At 37.9% G+C, this 21,378-nt stretch overlaps 2 protein-coding genes across 4 annotated transcripts in view; one reads left to right on the forward strand and one right to left on the reverse strand.

The window, feature by feature from the left end:
- LOC107677465 (alpha-tubulin N-acetyltransferase 1-like) overlaps positions 1 to 5,032 on the forward strand; it is a 16,696-nt gene extending 11,664 nt beyond the window's left edge. Inside the window, exons 10-12 of one of the 2 annotated variants that reach the window (XM_016472374.1) lie at positions 1,724 to 1,827; positions 1,946 to 2,027; positions 4,523 to 5,032. In XM_016472374.1, the coding sequence (XP_016327860.1) occupies positions 1,724 to 1,827; positions 1,946 to 2,027; positions 4,523 to 4,787 (451 nt within the window). In that variant the 3' untranslated portion in view covers positions 4,788 to 5,032. The remainder of the gene's footprint in view (positions 1 to 1,723; positions 1,828 to 1,945; positions 2,028 to 4,522) is intronic. The other variant, XM_016472375.1, reaches the window with a different exon arrangement.
- On the reverse strand, positions 4,846 to 14,171 carry LOC107677469 (regulator of G-protein signaling 1-like). 2 transcript variants are annotated; one of them, XM_016472381.1, is made up of 6 exons: positions 14,098 to 14,171; positions 13,097 to 13,596; positions 11,380 to 11,441; positions 11,057 to 11,187; positions 7,790 to 7,956; positions 4,846 to 6,639 (listed from the first exon to the last, which is right to left on the reverse strand). In XM_016472381.1, the coding sequence occupies exons 2-6, from the start codon at positions 13,550 to 13,552 to the stop codon at positions 6,469 to 6,471; spliced, it is 987 nt and encodes a 328-aa protein (XP_016327867.1). In that variant the 5' UTR covers positions 13,553 to 13,596; positions 14,098 to 14,171; the 3' UTR covers positions 4,846 to 6,468. The 2 variants fall into 2 exon arrangements, with proteins under 2 accessions (XP_016327867.1, XP_016327868.1); XM_016472382.1 differs by having other exon boundaries at positions 13,097 to 13,556; positions 14,098 to 14,164.
- Between the last annotated feature and the right edge of the window lie 7,207 nt (positions 14,172 to 21,378).

Raw genomic sequence — 21,378 nt, forward strand, 5'->3', positions numbered from 1 at the left:
CCTTTAGAGAAACTGGCTCTTTCAGGGAAATGCTCTTTTATGTGCTGAGGCGCACAGGGGAGATGGCCGCTTGCAGCATGACGGGATAGTGCAGCCTGAAGTGCACAACCCACTCGACACAGGAACGACCACTGCTGAAGCGCCGTCTGCCAACACAGAAAGCTTCCAAGAGCGTGTCGAACTCGTAGACACTGAAGACACTGGTTGGAGCAGAACGATGTTGTCACTCGGCTCCGAAGCAAAAAGCTGGGCTGTGTCCGAAATCGCCCCCTATACCCTTAAATAGGGCACTATTTGAGGGAACAGCCATTTTTAGTGGTGTCTGAAACCATAGTGGACGTTCTCGAGTGCACTCATTCAATCCCACAATGCACTGCAAAAACGAGTGTACAGCTGGTGCACGCTCAATGGCTAGAGAATGCCCATAATGCACCGTGAGAGTCACGCGCCGAATGAATTCCCGCATCTCGCCAGAAGATGGCGCCCGCAGCTGAATAATCAATCCGTTCATTTTTACAAAGCGCTCATCCATGGCGTACAGCATAATGTACAACACGGGTATAAATTCATTGTAAATTGATTATTAAATTGTTTGATTAGGGTTTATACATAATTTCCGTGACAGAGTTCAAGATAAATCCTTTAATCTTACTACTGGAGCTGCTAGTTTGCTAGTTTCAAATGATTAATAAACAGCAAGCACAAACTATGCAAAAGCAGCATTCCTTCCGGTGCACTCAGTGTCCGAATTACTCGTTTTCATTCACTCCTTCTAGTGAACTGAATTAGTGACCTAATGTAGGGAATAGTGAATGAGGGTATAGGGGGTGATTTCGGACACAGCCACGGTGTAACATTGTTTTGCTTTGTTTCACAGAACTAATCGTTGCCTGGGTTGCGTACGTATATGTGGGGCGGAGCTATCAAAATAGGGGCAAGACCCTTTTGGGGTAGGGGCGTGTTTGTTTTGGTGATTTCAAATATCAACATTGGCTACCAGAAATCGCTTACCCTGCCTTTAATATTTTTGTGGAAACCTTGATACATTTTTCTTAGGATTCTTTGATAAATAGAAGGTTCAAAAGAACAGCATTTATATTAAATAGAAATATTTTGTAACATTATAAGTTAACGGCCACTTTTGATCAATATAAAGTTTCCTTGCTGAATATATGGATTTCTTTTTTTCTTTCTTTATTTTTAAATGATTTTATACTGTAGTTAACAAGATGAACTAAACTCATCTAGAAACCCATCTGAAGTACGTGTGTTCACTGAAAAGGTTAAAGTACAAAATGGCTCAGAATAAATGGTTCTGAGAAACGCTTGCCACTTGCTTTGATATTTAAAGTCCTAAAATATCAGCCATTGCATTTGACTGCAACTCTGATGTCCAAAAATAAAACCAGACATTAAGTTGCAACATTACACCATACTAGTTTTTTAATCTGTCATGAGATTAAAAATCCTCTGTCACATTACACAATCATTGCCTGTGTCCTCTTTCACTGGAATTTGTTTTCATACAATGTTGAGTTTTGAATTTTATCGTTTGCAGTTATGTTTAATTACGTTTTTATTTGTTCCTTCTTTCTGTCACATTAATTTTTTTATTGTTCCATTTCTTTCATTTTTTCATTTATTTCTCCATTTTCACTCTCCTCCCGTCCCTTCTCCTCGTCCCTCTATTGCTGTTGTTTGTCCATTTCCTCATATCCTGTAGCCATCAGGGTCTGGTTGCCAGGAGCAACCTCTACAGTCGCCATATCAACAGCCGAGACCTCGGGCAATTATTGGTGGAAGAGCAGAACCCCTTGAAGCTTCCAGGTAATGCACCATTTGAACCGCAATCAACCATTTACCATGGCACAACGTGAAGCGTTACGATGGTCCTCAGGAAACCACATTAGTAAACCATTAGTAGCTGGTTTGTGTGCTTCCTCAGGGCTGAAAGCAGAGCTCAGTGAGAGAGTGTGTGACACGAGGGCAAACGCAGATGCAGAGGAACACAAACACACTTCAGAAAGGTCGGGCTTTTCTCACATAACTTTTGTGAGAGTCAGTATTGTTTACATGTGAATTGGAAGTGAATACTGAAGAAAACACCGGGGATTGAGAACGAGGTAATGACTAGGCCTCCACAGAATCAACGCCTACAGAATTCCACAGAAAGCACCGGCGATTTCTGCTGAATTTGTTTGTTAATGAGGTTTGCTACGCCAAGTATCACTTTTATTATAGCTCATACTGAGGGTTAGGATTTGAGCAAACCATTAACCCAGAGTATGCAAATTTGCTGTGTTAATTTGTCCCATACTATCATGCTTGTTAATGTTTTTTTTGTTTTTTTTTGGAGGACAGAAATCCTGAAGGTCTCTGACAAAGCTTTGTGAAAAAGAAGTGCATTCAATTGCATTGATTGTGCACTTGTCGTGTACTTCAGATCTTAAAAATGTTTATTTTAATGTAGTTTTACTTGCAGATAGTATGATATTAATGAAATAAAAGGTAGCTTAAGTGCCCTTAAAGAGAGTACACTTTCATGACTATATTTCTTAACACACTTAAGTACACTAAAATATACTTTGTAATAATGTCAAATTTAAAGTATTACTTTTAAAGTGTTTTATATCATTATTTAATAATCTTTTGTCATGCTTAAAAAAACTTATTTTGATGTGTTGACTAACTTACTAAAGCATGTCAAGTATTTTATAATTTTATAATTTTTTATCATTTTAACTTTAGTTTATTCGATATTAGATTTAATGTTAATATATTTTAATTGTACCAGATTGCAATGTCATTACAAATATATTTATCTACATACAAGTTTCTGTAGAAATGACATTAAAGTATATTTAATTTACCATAAATGTTTGTCAGTACATTCAGCATGACACTTTAACCATATTTCAAAAACAATAGAATTATGAAATGACATATATTTACTTCTGTTCTAATTAAGTCGATCAAAAATGCACTCAAAGTTCAGATAATTGCATTTAATAAAATTTAATAAATGTAAACTATAATGCATTTTCATGTTAATTGCACTTAATAGGCAATTAAGTGTTGGAAAACACAACGTTCAGTTTGCACTCAAGTATATTCCTGATGTAAACATTGATTTCTTAAGCTTTTTTTATGTTTTTCAGTTCACCAAAAAAAAAAAAAATTCAAACCTGGCTTATTCAATATTTGGTTTAATATGATAATGCTTTCAGCTGCAACTAAGAGTCTAGTATAATATCCTCAGATCAGTTAAACACTCGTCATTTTAACCATGCCATTTTGCATATTTTCTTCTACAAACAATGCAAAGAATGTGACAAAAGTGTGTGTGTTCTGTGCGGGCCTAGTTATGACTCAAGTTATGACAGGACATACAGTATGTGCATGTTCCTACTTTATCATTTTCTTTCTTTTTGTTCTGATACAAGTTTGATTTCATTTCTGCTTCTCTTCTCAGCCTTGGCCTTGTACATAATTCACTTGAAATGATCTTCTCTGCTGCTTAAAGGGATAGTTCACCCAACAATGAAAATTCTGTCATTTTTTGCTCACCCTCATGTCGTTCCAAGCCTGTATGAGTTGGAATGGTTGCCATTGACTTCCATAGTAGGAAAAAAAAATTCTATGGAATTCAATGGCAACCACCAACTGTTTGATTACCAACAATCTTCGAAATATCTTCTTTTGTGTTCAACATAAGAAAGCAACTCATACAGGTTTGGAACGACATGAGGGTTTGTAAATGATGACAGAATTTTCATTTTTGGGTGAACTATCCCTTTAAAGGGATAGTTTCCCTTAAAGGGATAGTTCACCCAAAAATGAAAATTTGATGTTTATCTGCTTACCCCCAGGGCATCCAAGATGTAGGTGACTTTGTTTCTTCAGTAGAACACAAACGAAGATTTTTAACTCAAACCGTTGCAGTCTGTCAGTCATATAATGGAAGTGAATGGGAATCACGGCTTTGAGAGTCAAAAAAACATAAACAAACAAAACCAAATTAAACCCTGCGGCTCGTGACGATACATTGATGTGTAAAGACACGAAACGATCGGTCTGTGCAAGAAACTGAACAGTATTTATATCGTTTTTACCTCTGATGCACTGCAATGTCTGAACTGTCCCGAGTGCTCAAAATGGACCATTTACACTCTATCTACAATCTCAGTTAGGAGTGTCAATAGTCCATTTGAGAGATGGGTGGCGGTAATGCACTTATAAGTCGGTGATCCGCCGTAAAGCAAGAAGAAGACGACGCATCAAGCGCCTGCTGTCGAGGACGCTCTCAAAGCCGTGATTCCCATCCACTTCCATTATATGACTGACAGACTGCAATGGTTTGAGTTAAAAATCTTCGTTTGTGTTCTACTGAAGAAACAAAGTCACCTACATCTTGAATGGCCTGGGGGTAAGCAGATAAACATCAAATTTTCATTTTTGGGTGAACTATCCCTTTAATGTGCTGCTTTCGCTCCATCTTTCATTGTTTTTTCTTCTTTTCCAGACCACATCCTCAAGGCCAGGTTGTGTCCCTTCCGACACGTGCCGCCCCCAAGAAAGATCATGTTCAGGAGCTGACCTCCATAACAGCCCTGGAACGCAGAGAAGAGCTGCAGACCAAAGTGTCACAGAACAGAGAAGAGGGCTGGAGGAAAGGTGGAGCGGTTGTGATGGAGAGGGGCGGATGGTCCTGGATGGTTGGGGAGAGCCGCTGTACGGCCCAGTGGGTCCGACAGAAACAAGAGTATCGCAGCACACGGCCCTGGTGACAGAAGATGTTAAGAACAGAAATGAACTGTTGGACATCGCAAAGAAGTGAGAATAATAAAGGGAGAGAAAGAATTTTTATTAAACCACAAAACTGAAAAAGACCTTTAATGAAAAAAACATCAGCAGCTATTTATAACTTTTTTTATCAGTCCTATTTATAAATGTGTCAGCTATTCATTTTATGGCTTGTGCTTTTATAATCACAATGTTTTATAATGTTTTCCAAAAACCGGTCAATGCAAAAGTACAGACTTTTTTGTGAAAATTAAATTAAATGGTTAAACATTTGTTCTGTTCGATTCATTTATACCGATGCTCTCAACCAACATAAATACTTTGACAGTCAAACTGATGCTCATTCTTGTACACTGATCACATAATTCCATGATTCCCTTAAGGAAATCCTTTATATTATACTCAAACAGATTAAACCAAGGACATTAGTGCATGCGGTTCTTAGTAGCATGTCTACAGTAATAATACATGTACCGTCTGTCAGTCACAGCAGACGTCATCAACACACTAAAATACAAACGTTTTTTGCTATGTGCATTCATCTGGAATATACATTTGAAAAATGTTCCCTCTCAGATGTTCAAGTTGACATTTTTGTGATCTGCTCTTTTTAAGATGTTCTTAATTTGTCTAATAATAAGAATAAGTGCTCTTCAGGTAATTTGCTCTTTAACTGAAGCCTTGGAAATGTACGTGTGCTCACTGGGATGGTATTAGTGCTGGTGTCAAGCCAGTTTGTTCAAGCAGGTTCCCGTTCAGTGTCTGCATTTCAAACCTGTCAACTTGTGACATTTCCCTGCAACATGCTCTACAGAGTGTCACTTAAGTATGTGTGACATTTACTGAATTCTAGTTACCTAAAAACAACCAAAAACCCTTTTTAATAACATTAGTTCATTATTATTTTGTTTTAAAAAAGGGCCAAACTCAGTGATAGACCTTTGATTTCAATGTCTACAGTCACATTTTCTTCAAATGAATGACGAGTACAGCTTTAATATGCAATCTGTGATCATAAAATCACAATATGCTAATGCACAGGGTTTAAAATGTCTCAAACATTTTAAACTCAATCTGGCCGTCTGACCTCAAGCCTACGAGGAAGTTTTAAACCTTTATTTGAAGTACTTGTGTTCATATTGCTTATTTAGATGACAGTCTATTTTAATTTTGTCTTGGTGAGAGCTTGAGGTTTTGTTTGAATATATTATAGAATTATTTATTGGAAAGTAAATTCGAGGAATGAGTCATTAGTGCTGCTCCTTTGTAACCACACATACAGTTGGAGTCAAAGAATGGTCTGACCCTAATGAGTGCTCCGGCCTTTCACTGAACAGCCCATTCTTGCCAGACGTGTTTTTCCCTTTGTTGGCTGTCAACAAGCCATTTAGTCCAGTGATATCGTTTCAGTGTAGCAAATAAAAAAGCCCATATCAAACGTAAAATGTCAGCACTTCTTTCCCCTTTAGACACTATGCATTCAAGTTCAATACAATCGCATCATCCCTGCTCGTCTGTTTCACTTTTTTTCCCTAAAACGTTCTTCAGTAGTTAAGATGATTTTTTTTCATCACAGAGACACGTTTGCGGTCTCCACTGTCCAGGCATGATGTCTGTTCAGTTTTTAGGATGACTCCGCTTTCAGACATTTTGCCCATTCTTGTTCTAATATGAATCCCTCAGTAGTGTGAGGTAGATCTCTGACTGGAGGAAGCGGGGGTAACAGTCCATTTCCAGGAGGCAGTGGATGCGCCTTTGAGCATGTGAGAGGGAAGTGTGAGAGGGGCCTTTGAGGAGCTCTAGGGTCAGTTCTCTCGTCTTGCTGTCCAGGTTCACCTAAAAGTGGCAGAAATTAAATTTATAGTTCACAAATATTCACACAAAAATTATATACTGAAGGATATCCTAAATGATCTTGTACCAACAGACAATGCGATTGCGAGTGACTGTCAAGCCCCCAACAAGGCTAAAAAATAGTTACTATTATAGTATACAAAAATGTTATATATTTAAGCCTTCTAAAGTCATATGCCAGATTTGTGTGAGGAAATGACCAAAATTTACTTTGCTTTATTATTTTATGCACTGGGAATATCAAGTTCATATAATAAAAAAAAAATGAATTATACAAAAATTAAATATTTATTTTGAAGTCTTATGATAGATTAAAGATGATAGATTTGTGTGAGGAATTTACTTAGCTTTTATAATAGGCACAAGGACAATCAAGCTCCACAAAAAAATGCTAAAATAAAAATACATGAATGAATAAATAAATACATTTAAAAAAATTAAATGTATTTTTTTTATTATAAAAACTGTTCTATATATATTTAAGTCTTCTGAAGTCATATGAAAGATTTGTGCGAGGAAAGGACCAAAATTTACTTTACTTTTATAATACACACTGGGACTATCAAGCTCCGAAAAAAAAAAAAAATGATTACATAAAAAAAGTGCTTTTTTTCTAAGTTTTCTGAAGTCATATGATTGATTGGTGTGAGGAATTTACTTCGCTTCTATAATAGTCACTAGGACTCCAGTGACTGAAGCTCCAAAAAAAATAAAAATAATTTAATTAATTAATAAAACAAAATTTAAAACAAATGACATTCTAACAATGTTCTATACTTCTTTAAGTCTTCTGTAGTCATATGACAGATTTGTGTGAGGAAAGGACCACAATTTATTTAGCTTTTATAATATGCACTGGGACTATCAAGCTCTAAAAATGTATTTATTTACTTTTTTTTAATTCTATATATATATATATATATATATATATATATACCAAAATTTAAAGCCTAAGTTTACCATTTCTGTGGCATTATTGAAATTTGCAAAAATAATTAAGTTGTCAGATGTTCAGCAGCCCCAGTCCCCATTTATTTTTTATTGTATGAGAAAAAGCAGCTTGAACATTGTGGAGGCAATATTTTCAATGCTGTAAACAGACAAACATACAGCCAAATTTGGCTAAATCTACCTCTCTGGGAGCACCCGGCTGGATGTAAGTCTCAGTAATAATTTTTGCCCGTCTCTGCAGGCTGAATTTGTTGGACGACTGTCTGTACTGCTCACAGGCCGAGTAGAACTGCAGGTTTTCCTCACTGAACTCGGATCGCAGGAACGCTTCAAACACTGTGACTCCCACTGAAAGGCAGGTGAGAAGAGAAAGAACCTTAATGAACTTTGGGGGGGAAAAACAGCTATTTCTGTTTACAAATGGGGGGTAGAGGCTCAGATGATGCATTCACATGCATGTGCTGCCATACACCCACACACGTTAAACATAACACTCGCCACAAAAATCAGGAAAGAAAAAAAGCTTTGGACATGGATATCTTGAGGGTTTAGCTCACACCACATACCTTCCTTCCCTCTGATTTTCTCGAAAACCCTTAAACTACGGGTTGCGACACTCTGAAGTGAGAAAATAGAAGCAGGACGGGGGGCAGGGCTCTGGACTTACAACATACTGCTATTCCCACATTTCAACCAGTCCAGACACCAACACATACCCACCACACAATTCACAAAAAGATCCAAATGTGAAATTAAATGTCACTAGCTTGACCCTAGGGCTGGGCGATATAGGCAAAGAATTTATATCTCGTTATTTTTTGGCCGATTTGCGATATACGGTATATATCTCGGTATTTTCATTTTTATATTTGGATTTAAAAAATCTGTATTTAATATATATCACTTACCGCCCAATGATACAGTAATTGCCTATTTCAATGTATTTGATAGTTAAAATTATTACAAATTCAGGTTTTCGTCACCACCATCAGATGTGTCAACTCCGTCAGTTCTGTCACCTCCATCAGTTGAATATTTTATATTTGTTGTGGAATTGTTGGTCACATGTGAAAGTGTAATCTGTCTGCTAACACGAGAATGTGTTTTGAAATGTTAAAAACATCTTGAATGCTGTTAAAGATAAAGTTGAAATTATATTACACAGTCCAAGGTAAAAAACCACATTTTGTTAAAAAAGAGAAAAGTTGGGAGGTTGTATCAAAGCATAGCTCAGTAGCTTAGTACATATAAGAAATATACATTTAGTTTCATTTGTCTGAGTACAAGGTTTTATTTTTTCAATTTTGCACCTTGTTTTGTCCCACTTCTCAAGAATGACTGATTATTAGTTTAAGCGGCTCGGCCCGTCTGCTCTGACAGAAAGGCTGCGTGTGCCGCTGACAGACACGGCTACTCGCGCTGTTGTTTCTGGGTTGAATGGTTGAGGCAATCAGTCAACACTATAATTTTTGTAATAATTGCAAACATTGAACGAGATTATGTATTTCCCACCAAGATGTAGAAATAGTCCAAAGGATGTTACTTGTTGGGTGTCACAATTTAAGAAATGTTGTAATGTGGAAAATTCATGTCGTAATATCAATTCACTATATTCTGAATCTTGTGGGTTTTGGTACAAATAAATACATATAAATAAATTCTGCAATAAACTGAATATCAATTAAACAGATTATATCAAAATTATGATACTGTATCGTTTAAATAGTTGGATTCGGTCCAAACCTCAGAGGTATGACAGCCCTAAAATTTAGCTTAAAAAAAATGTAATAGATCTCTCACTCTCTTTGAAGAACATGGGATTTGTGTCTTTATTTTCATGAAACAATACCCTATTCAAGGAAAACACCTATTATGTATGCATGTAGAGTATACGTTTCCAAAATAGCAGTGACACAGAATGGACTGAACACAGAAATGGATCCTCACTCCATATTATACTCTGACCAAACAGTCTCAGCTGTAACTGCGAACTGTTCAACAGCTGTTTGAGAGATGGAAATGACCAGATGCTGTTAATCATTAAGTCCTATTAATAAAAATGAAAATCACTGGAACCATGACGTCAGGTATCAAGCGTAACCGTATCTGCTATTAGTCCACTTTTTACACATCACAAGCTGCACTAATAATAAAAGTTTCTTAGAAGTTATGTGTTGTTTAGACAGACTCTAAGAGAAGTTTGTCATGTACTGTATTTCATTCTCACATTCGAGGTCAGCAATAATTATCAGTGGTGCTTTCTAAGGCAACTATTGTTACCATATACAGTAAGTACTAACCGATACTGCAAATCATGCGGTTTGCTGCTACTTTTCTAAAAAATCCAACCAGCAATTTTTGCCTGGTGAACAATGAACCTTCCACTCAAGGGACTCGAATCATATCTATAGACCTTGTGGTTGGAGTCTTTTTCACCCTGACAGCCACTCACAAAAACCTGGCATCATGCGACAAACTTTTCATAGACAAGCCCCACTCACATTTCCTTCTGAAAATGTAAAAATCTCAGTGGTTTCATCTGCGCAATAACACACCTGGGCTCTCAGCCTCCCGGGGAAAAGCTAATTATTCCGTGATCTAGCTTCTTCATATCGTTTCATGTCGTTTGGGAATTCCCCGGAAACTCGTGCCTGAAGCTACACATGAAAAAGGTTCCTCAATGTTAAGAGGAAGCAGTTTCAAGGGTGTTTCAATAATGTAATAGATGGGTTTCATTACTGAACCACAGAATTATACTGAACACACACCAAGCTGACCTACACTACCGCTCCAAAGTTGCATTTATTTGATCTAAAGTACAGTAAATCTATTGTGAAATATTATTACAAGTCAAAATAACAGTTTTCTATTTGAATTCCTGTTCAAATGTATTTTATTCATCTGATGCAAAGCTGAATTTCCAGCATCATCACTCCAGTCTTCAGTGTCACATGATCTTCAGAAATCATTCCAATATGCTGCTGCTCATGAAACATTTCTTATTATTATTAATGCATGATGAATAGAACGTTCAAAAGAACAGCATTTATTTGAAAAAGAAATCCTTTTCATTCTATTATAACATTATATTGGTCTTTCCTGTAACTTTTGATCAATTTAATGCATGCTTGCTGAATAAAAATATTATTTTTTTTCAAACCCCCCTCCCATACTTTTGAACTGTAGTGTATATTATAATGCTACATGATCCAGTATGGATATTAGGCAGGATATGGTCCTCTCTGCATGTATCATTTTCATTAAAACAACATTTCAAGCATGGATGGGCAGTCGGCCACAAATATCTCAATTTCCAAGAACAGCTTTCCAGGTCAAAGTTAGAAGAACAACAGCTTTGACCCATGTGACGCTACGGTGTCTCACAAGCGTCCTTTGACCAGCTGCCTGGTGACTCGAGCACTTTAAAACCGAACGACTAAGCGCTCACCTCTGCTTTCCAGCAAAGCATCAAGGGACTTGGCCCAACTTTCCATCTCCTTCCTGCTGAGTTGAGCTCTGCCGTGGCCCACCTGACTCCACTGCCTGAGGAAAGGCATTTGAGAACGCCTCTCTTTAGCGCTGAGAGAAACAAAAGAGGGTGAGAGGATACATGACAAAGACAGCCAGAATAAAATGTGTGGAATCAATAACAGTGGGCCAAAATAAAGGGCTGGGAAGGGGCAGTTTTGCAAGTGGCAGACAGAGAATAGGCTAAAAGTGAAACGGAGATGAATATGTGGCTTGATTGTTTGCCGAGGTGTTTGATTTTACCTGGTTATGTTCTCTCTGTGCTCTTCACTTGTCAAATTCGAATGCGAGGACTGCGGTGAACCCTTTGTGTGGAAAAAAAAATAAGAGGTCACTGATATGCATAACACTGTCATGATGATCTGACTTGATTCAAGACTTTAAGGAAGTATAATTTAAACAAATGTTCCATGACTTCAACAAATGTCATGAAGGTCTTGCGTCATGGAAAGCATTCCCACAAAGCCAGATCTATCAGATGCCAAAATATTTCAAAGAATTAACATTTTTGCTCCACAGTATCTCCGTGATATCTTGCCACAATATTGTAGATTAAAAAAAAAAACCCCACACATTTGCATCAATAGTGTGATTCCCTCATACAACGCCAGAACATTCAGTTCCCCTTTCAGAGCTTGCTTCTCCTTTTACTGTTTGGACAAAGCAACATTATATCTCAAGAGGTAAAACTGATTCAAAGTGAGCTTGACTACTTCTGAAATACAATTGCATTCATGTCTTTGACTTCGTCACACTTGGCTTGTGAATTCTGAATAAGCAGTGCTGTATCCTGGAGCTGAAGCCTTGCTGCTCCTGATATATGTGAAATACATCTTGTACCGTACAAAACGTTCAACAATAAAGATGGCTCGGTGGCCCAGGGCCAGTGTGAGAAAGTTTCAGACCAGTTAAAGGAACTGTTCTGCCATATCAGTCCAGTGATTACATTTTTAAATGATCTTCTATTTATCGGTTTCTGTAATGTTTAAAGTACCATTGTTTTCCCCCAAATTCTGCAGACATAAATGAGGTAATATTATCCAGCTGTCTGACAAATAAAAGCTTTTGTGATTGTCTTGGCCTCAGTTAGAATAGATGGACAATGATAAATGAATCAGTGAGGTCTTGCACTCTATGCCATAATTTTCCATAAGTAATTATGAATATAGCTGTAATGGATTTACACTACGGTAGTTAAATTTCCAGCTATTGTTGCAAATTACAAACATAAGACCATTTGTTGTAAATATTTTTGAAACAAAAAAATATATTATAAAATAAAAATATTAAAAAATATAATAACACCACTGTTCAAAATTTGAAATCTAAGATTTTCGTTTTTGAAGAAATTAATTTTACTCGGCAAGGACACATTAAATTGATCAAAAATGACAGCAAACGTATAATTTTACAAAATATTTATATTTCAAATAAATGCTGTTCTTTCGAACTTTCTATTAATCAAAAATGTAAAAAATTGTCATGTTTCCACAAAAAATGTGAAGCAGCACAACTGTTAAGAAATGTTTTATAATAAGAAATCATGTGACAGTGAAGACTGGAGTAATGATGCTGAAAATTCAGCTTTGATATCACAGGAATAAATTACATTTGATAATATATCAAAAAAGAAAAGAAAAGAATATTTAACAGTATTACTATTTTTACTGTACTTTTGATCAGATAAATGCAGCCTTGGTGAGCTTGAGACAAAAACGTTAAAAACAATTATACCAACCGCAAACTTTTGAACGGTAGTGTTTGTTGTTAAAAACACATTAAAAAATGCTATATTTGGAAAAATATATATATAAAAAACACTTCAACTGGACCAGAAGAAAAAACTTAAATGAGTCCTGATGAATTTCACATTGTCAATATGTGAGCTGAAATATGCAATTAATATTGAGGATTGTTTTATAAACATTAACTATACTCTAAAGAAAGTCTCCAAACTTACCTGTCCAAACAAACTTTTAAGATGTAATTTAGCAGCTGTCAGTTTGGCCCGAGCTTGCTGTCGGTGATAATGGGGAGGTTTTGGGGAGACAGGCATATGGCCGGATTTCAGTGTGGATGATGGGGAGTGGTGCTGGGCTTCACACTTTCCCACACTCTCACAGCTGCCTTTGGCATTGCCAGTGAGCTGGCTGTCACTGTACGCTTTAAAGCTCTCATTAAGGTTTGTCACTTTCAGTAAACCAGAGCCCTTCTCCAAGTCGACCAGATTTTCCATACTAATGCTGTGATCTCTTTTAAGCTCCCCCTTTCCAGCACTCCCTGACATTGCATCTGGGGTGCAAGGATAGGATGCTGAGGCTCCATCTGGCCCATCCTCCAAGGTCCCATCTCGATCCCCCCAGGGCAGGCAGTCCAGCTCCAACAACGCACCCTCCGAACTGAACTTACGTATCATTATGCTGGATTTTGAAAGAAAGAAAGATACAGAAAATGACAGGCCTAAAGAAAGAACAACAGAACAGACAAAAAGAATTACATTAAATATACATACATGCATACAGTGTCTAACTTATCTCTATCTAACATCACTGAAATAGAGATAAGCTGCTTTAGATAGATAGATAGATAGATAGATAGAGCAAAATCTCTTAACACATTCCCAAAGTTTTGCTTCAAAGTAACAGTGTTTGTTGTTGACTACTTGGCTTGTTAGCCTAGTTAAAGGGTTAAAATATAACCCAAGTTATGCTTTACATTTGTAACAAACGAGTCCATTCAAGCCAAACAGACTCGAGACGCTTCATGACCGCACTGACAGAAAGAGACGCGACACGACGCGTCAAACCAGAAAGCTCCCGTTATCATCATCTACACTGCAAGCCCGCGAATTCGTTCATTTTAATAGGAGAGCGTCGCGTCGCGTCTGTAGCGCAGCGTGTAAACAAACCAACGTGAAATCTGAGCACTTGAATATGGTGCACATATGTCATAAAAATATACCTTGTTTTAGATCCTTTTCATGACAAATCCTTGCTCGTGTCTTCTATGCGAGCGATTCGGAGTCGGTTCGTGTTTCAAGCCGAGTCCGTGTACACAGGGCTTCACACAGAGCCGCTGGATCCGAAGCAAGGCAGCTGCACGGAGCGAGTCTTCGTGTGGCCGGCCGTCAAAATCACGTCTTGCTTGTCCCTCTTTTCATTTTACTCCTGAATGGCGAAAGCAACGCCTATTTTCTTTTTGTCACACCCACAGTTCAGCCTGGACTTGCCCTCCCTTCATGCTTGGAAGGACATGTAGTATATAATGACACAGAGAGCGTTTATGGGTGACTAGTTGACTCAAAATACCGCTGTGGTAACTGTAGCCACCACATAGAAAAGTAACAAATTACAGAACGAAAATAAAATAAAAGATTAATATTTGATTGTTTTGCAGTAGTAACCATAATTGTAGTAATTATGATTGGGCGTACCATGGTTACTATGGTACAATTTTACAATGGCATACATACATAACAGCTGGTTGACAGTAGGTGCCTCCCTGAACGATAAACAGTATATTGTTTTTTTATATTTTATATTATTACACTATCATATTTTCTATTAATTCCTGAATGCTCTCTACTCGTGATAAATCATGATTATACCAGGTGTTTAAAATGTCACGATTGTTCTCAAACAGCGCCATCTACAGGTAAAGCGTAGTATTATTTAATGAAAGGACAACATGTATGTCAACTTTACCCTTTTTGATGGGATGAGCTGTTCTTATGTCTTTTATTTATTTATTTTTTTACATAGTATGATTTAATTAAAATAAATACATTAATAATAATAAAAAAAACATACGATTTAGGAGAGCCAACGGGGAGGCCTTTTATGTGGAACTTTTATTTAGCCATGTCGGATTTTCTGCACATTTACGAATGCAAGTTTGTCCAGTAGATGGAGGAGTTACACAACAGATGTTTTTTTTAGAGCCATCAAACTGGATTTCAAACTATCAAGATTATACTGAGAAATACGTATAATCTAATTAAATTCTAATAAAATGTTCTGTTCTCATTTTGTTTCATACAGGGATGTTGGGTTGTTTTTTAGCCCCCAAATCTGAGTTCAACCTGTTGTTACTATCTTAAAATAGTTAATCCATTTAGCCTGTTTGTATAAACATTACAAACAATTACAACAATTATATTTAATTTATAACAAAAAAGTCTCCCTCAGAATAACTGTGATGTGCAAATGAAAATAATACACATTCACATTACATTATCACTGCAATGACTATACGCTCGTCACTGGTTCAGTATGTGTGTTGCTACATGAGCACTGAGACGGGAGTTTTTGCACGGTCCATGAGCCTCTCTGTCTATAGGGGTGCTGTGTCTTTGCATGTCTCTCCACATAGGGTCCCTCAGTTCCAGGACCATACAAAACAACAGTCATAGTTCCCAGTGGCTTTTGAGACTGTTTCCATGCAGCAATCCTTCTCCCAAGAATGCATTGTACTTTAGCCTTGAAATAGATCACACACAAAGTCTCTGAAGAACTTTGCATCATGGTTCAAGAAGAAATGTTGCGTGACTGAGCTGTCACTGAGCTAGACATGATCTTGAATACTAATGTTAATGTCACCAGTAGCACTCATACTAAAACTGATAATGCATAAAATATTAATCACAGATTGTGTATCAGTTCCTAGGCCTTCCTCAGCACTATCAGTGCTTTCTGAACTCTGTATTGCAGCTTTTATACTAGCTGTGCTACATTGTCATCTCGTACAACTCACAAGTGTGCATTTCTTGTTCTGTGGATATTTCATCTCACAACTGCAACAAGTTCCAAAGAGGCTGGAGCCATATAGACTTGCATTATCCAAAGTTGTTTGTTATGGAATGTACACGAAACAGTTTCCAGAAAGTAATGGTTTAAAATTCATGTTTTCCTTTAAATGGGAATTTTACAGCATGGAAACCCACATGGTTCAAAATTCATGTTTACATTCAATGGGGAATTTTACTGTGAAGGCAGAAACAGTGAGACTGAGCTACTGATTACTTACTGATGGTGAGCAAATGCAAGTGAAGTGAACTGATTTAAATGAGAATGAATGATGGTCTGTATGTGAAGATGTAGAGATACAAAAATCAGTCTGCTTCATTATTGACTGGTCCATAAAACCAAGTGATTGATTAAAATGATTGATTTTTATCTCATTGTGAAGTTCAAAACGTCAGATATCTTTGGCGAGGGAGGTCATGAAGCATCTGTCATTCAGTGAAGGGCTTCTCTCATCTGCTTTAAGAGCATTATTCTTGAGCTTTAATGGCATTTAGGTTGAAACTGGAGGTTTATGCTGCAATACTTTCTCATTTACTTTGTTAAAAACACTAATCATGTAGAATCCATTAGCAATACAAATCTATTTCAACAGTGTTTATCTGAAAGTGGAACTCTTCAATGTGTTTTGTCACTATAAACGCTATTTCAGTCCATAGTGTGTAGTTGTATGAGTGTACACACTGTGACCAATGAGCTTTCCGACTGACCTTAGAAACATTTTCCCGTGTGTCCCGTATCTGTCAACAAGCTATGCCATTAATTTCTGAACTAATCATCTTGTGTCAGTTCTTTCTTTTCAGTGTAAACAAAACGGTCGAGTCACTCACTGAAACGTCTGAAGCTTTTGAAGCCTGGATAAAGTGGATATTTACCTACAATCAATTAAAACAAAAGGCTTTTTAAGAGGTAACTTTGAGAAACTTCAGCTACTGTTGTGGCATGTGAACACACACACAAAAAATTGTTTTGGTGCGGTTTTTCAGTTGTTTTCCTATGAGAACTTGCACTAGATGGACGTCTTTGACCATTGCATTGCGTTTTTGTGGTTTAAAACATTTTAAACCTTAACCTTAAAACCTTAAAACATTGATCATTTGGTCTGAGGGCTGTCTCAGGTCATATTGAAGTGTGTAATAATGTAATAGTTAAAAAAGTCGTTTTTAGCTTTACCTGAATTCATCTTATATTTCTGATGTAAATGGCATTCCAACATAGCATTTATTATTGGCTGTGGCTCACATTCTGAGGGCAAAGATAATATTTTATCTTTTGTAAGCCACAACATTAAAACCACCTATCTAATATCATGTAGGTCCCTCTCCTGCTGCCAAAACAGCTCTCTATGTGTCAAGGCATGGACTCCATAAGACCTCTGAACATGTCCTGTGCTCTCTGGCACCAAGACACTGGCAGCAGATCCTTTAAGTCATGCAAGATACTGTATGAAGTGGGGCCTCCATGGATTGGATTTGTTGGTCCAGCACATCCTATAGATGCTCAATCAGATCTGTGGAATTTGAAGGCCAAAGAAACACCTTGAACTCGGTGTCATGGTCTTCAAACCATTCCTAATTTTTTTTTGCAGTGTGGCAGGTGCATTATCCTGCTGTAAGAGGCCACTGCCATCAGGGAACACCACTGCCATGAAGGGCTCTACAACAATCTTTAGGTAGGTGGTACATATCAAAGTAACATCCACATGAATGCCAGGACCCAAGGTTTCCCAGCAGAACATTGGCCAGAGCACAACACTGCCTCCACTGGTCTGCCTTCTTCCCATAGTGCAGGGGTGGCGAACTCCGGTCCTGGAGAGCCGCAGTCCTGGCAGAGTTCAGCTCTAACCCTAATAAAAACTCACCTGCCTGAAGCTTCCTAGTAACCCTTCAGGCCTTGATTAGCTTGTTCAGGTGTGTTTGATTAGGGTTGAAGCAAAACTCTGCAGGGCTGCGGCTCTCCAGGACCGACGTTCGCCACCCCTGCCATAGTGCATCCTGCTGCAATCACTTTCCCATGTAAACAACACACACACACCCGGCCATCCACCTGATCTAAAAGAAAACATGATTTATCAGACTAGACAACCCCCATCTAGTGCTCTGTGGTCCAGTTCTGACACTCAGATATCGACTGTTGTGGCACATGCTCACATGCAACTAGTCTATGCAGCTCCAAATAGCAGCTGTCATAGTGGTTGTCCACAAGAGGGCACTCCATCCCAGACTTCTGCCACTCTATCAAGGACTTCATTCCCCATAATCCTCTGCCAGGTCTCATCAGCACTCATTGCTTGCACCTGTCTCATTAGCATGTTATCTCACCCTGTTTAAGCACGGTTCTCACTGTCGTTCTTGGCTAAGTCTTGAATGTGGCATTACTGCAATTCTAAGCCTTGTATCCTGGTTCTCCCGTATCTTGGTTCCTGGTCTTGTCGTTCTGCCAGTTTTCTGGATTATTCTGTTTGCCTCAGACCCTTACTTTGTTGTTGTTTTGGACTGATTGCCAGTGTTATGACCTTTTCCTGTTTTGGACTTTGATTGTGGATGACCCTATTAATAAATACTGCATCTGGACCCTCAAACTTCATGTACCTGTGCAGTTTCATAACAGCAGCAAACTGCCATGCATTGTGTGTTCTGACACCAGAAGCAATTTGAGCTACGGTAGCTCTTCTCGGTGATCAGATCAGACCTTTGGTCACCAGGCTGAAATCAGGCTGCAATGCATCTGTTTGCCATAACAGCCAAACGGGACTGTGCCATTGAGTGACACTGTGCCTCATCACTGTACTCAGGAGGGAAGTACTCTCGTGTGCCTGAGGAAAAAAGATTTTGTCTGATAGGTAAACTTGAAATACTACAGCATGTTTTCTGTGTAAAAAATATCTGGTGTTATTAAATAAAAAATAATGCTCCCAAAGTACAGGTTTGATGCATAATACATACCATAGAAACGTTTATAGCCAGAGTCATTCAGGAGATCCCCGCACCCAAAGTCGATCAGTTTGACCTCGAGAGTTTCGGGGTTCATCAGCAGGTTCTCCAGCTTAATGTCACGGTGAAACACTCCTCATTGACAGCAGATGTGAGCGGCCATTGTTGCTGTGCCATGATGAACCGTGCGGTTTCCTCCTTGAGGATGGCACCGTGGCGCCTCAAATAGTTCCACAGATCTTCGCAGGGTGAGGGACGCTCCATGACCATGATGTAATATTCAGGCTGGTCCTGCCAGTCCAGCAGCTCAATGATCTCTGGAGCTTTAGGCTCCCTATTGACCAGGATTAACTGGCCGACCTCTGATGGAAGGGGTGTGGGATGACCAGACTTGAAGAAAGATCATTGTTAGATGGAGGTGCTTCCCAAATAAGGACTTTTGTCAAATCTTGGACACATTAACATCAGTATGTTTGCAGGGGGAAAAACAGTGAGCATTGCCTACTTAGTGTTGATGTATTTCATGTTCTTTGGCTTTCTGGCAATTTTCACTGCCACCTGTACAACAAAACATAACATTGATTACAATTACATTTACAACATGACAAGTGCAATAAATGCACTAATTAAGACAAAACAATGCAGTTAAATATTGTGAGAAAATGACAATACCTCAAGGCCATCCTCCAAGCGTTTCCCTTCGTAGACGGAGCCGAATCCTCCCTCACCAAGCTTTCTGCCAATTTCATACCGGCTCAGAATGTAGTCTGTTAAATGATTAATAATTGTAGTTGACACGAATTGTCAGGCATTGACAGCAGTGTGTGTAATGTTTGGGGTTATGGCAGTAAACTCACCCTCAGTCGTCAAGTCCACTATGCTGCTGTGAGCTGATGCTGGACTGTGGTGGACTGGAGCTGGAGGGCTTTGAACCTGCCGATCTGCTGGGGGAAGGACTTTAAGACCACTGGAAAGAAGTTCCTGAAGACCATGATCCCCTAGAGACCAGGCGATTGACTGTAGAGAAATTAGATATAAAGAGGGGAATATATAAAAAAGCATGTTTAAACAAATAGTAATTAAATATTGCATACTCATTATGATGATTCTTCAGTTGCTACATGCTTTCTCAAATTAGAACTTCTTCAAACCATGTTTCATCTGTATAAGTATTTATGTCCTGCAATAAAAATCTTATCATACAAACTTATCAAATTTTTGGATTTTGATGTAATGTGTGATGGTGTAGATTTGTTACATATGGTAATTAATGACACTTCATCCTACAGAACAGAACAATTCCTCTAATCAGTTTATTCCATTAATGCATACTAATAGAAATGAATGAAAATTATGCAGACTTTATGAAGCACATTCTCAAATGGTAATTTTTTTTACCCTCAGCGTGTCTCTCATAAATGGATGCCTGCTCTGAGCTGCTGCTCCACTTAATGGATTTAAGAGAGAGCAGCTTCTCAAAACTCTCCGTCCTCCTCCTCTTTCTCGCTGGCATCTCATTTTCCTCAGCAGCAGCACTAGCGGGCAGATGTTGCTCAGCCGCATTGCTGCTGGATGTTGGGGTGGAAATCGTATACCTGAGCGCTAGTACACCTGAGCTAACTGTGTTTTCTCTTCAGTGCCATTATAACAGTTTTTCAACTGGACAAGTAACTGTATCAGGAACTGCGAAGTGTGTCCCAAAAAAAGTGTGTACCATTGGATAATCAAAAGATAATCAAAGACAAGTCAAGTGCAAAGACCGCAAGTGGGGGTATTGGGACCATATATGATTATCTATGATTGGGACAGTACCTCTATCATTGCTCATATCTGAGGAAAGACTTGTTCTCAGTCCCGCAGAGTCCCATTTGGGAGCTTGTTCTATATTATTTGTTTCACTGAGAAAACAAAAAAAAAATTAAATGACTGCATCTTTCAAATTAGCCTACATGAATCCAACAGGTAATCTGCATGTTTACATACTATTTTCAAAACTGTTAAGCTTAAGTTTAAAACCTAACATTATACAAACCTGAACAAGATAGCAGTTTGTTATAAATGTCTACAGTGATACTATATTCTAAAAAAAAAAATGCTATCAAAACAATTAGATGTAGGTGTTAGTCTTTTAATTTCATTACCAAAAAGGGACTACTCAGGAATAATTTTGTAATGTACCCTGCAGTGTATTCAAACAGTAGAGAGTTATTTGTGTTTTATAAAGAAATGTAATAAAAGAAGGCATTGGATAATGCCACTTGTTATTAGTGTTTTTAGGTCATTATTTCATAAGTGACAAAGAGTGCTTGCGGGGTAACAAATTTTGCTAGCGTTATGGAAGAATTAAGTGTTTTGTTAGTTTTAGCAAAAAGTCCCTTTAAGGGTATTCTATAGTCTTTGGTTTTAGTAGCCTACATTTTTAGTTTTAGTAGCCTACATTTTTAGTTTTAGTAGCCTACATGTTTAGTTTTAGTAGCCTGCATTTTTAGTTTTAGTAGCCTGCATTT

The sequence above is a fragment of the Sinocyclocheilus anshuiensis genome, unplaced genomic scaffold (genome assembly GCF_001515605.1).
Source record: "Sinocyclocheilus anshuiensis isolate Anshui unplaced genomic scaffold, SAMN03320099.WGS_v1.1 scaffold804, whole genome shotgun sequence".
Taxonomy (NCBI): Eukaryota; Metazoa; Chordata; class Actinopteri; order Cypriniformes; family Cyprinidae; genus Sinocyclocheilus; species Sinocyclocheilus anshuiensis.

What these genes read in the sequence shown, in the direction of transcription:
- LOC107677469 (XM_016472381.1), bottom strand. Translation starts at nt 13,552, where the DNA reads ATGATACGTAAGTTCAGTTCGGAGGGTGCGTTGTTGGAGCTGGACTGC. An exon ending in TGCTTTGCTGGAAAGCAGAG is followed by an intron (nt 7,957 to 11,056) that starts GTGAGCGCTTAG and finishes CCTGCCTTTCAG; the next exon opens with TGGGAGTCACAGTGTTTGAA. An exon ending in AGCCGGGTGCTCCCAGAGAG is followed by an intron (nt 6,640 to 7,789) that starts GTAGATTTAGCC and finishes TGCCACTTTTAG; the next exon opens with GTGAACCTGGACAGCAAGAC.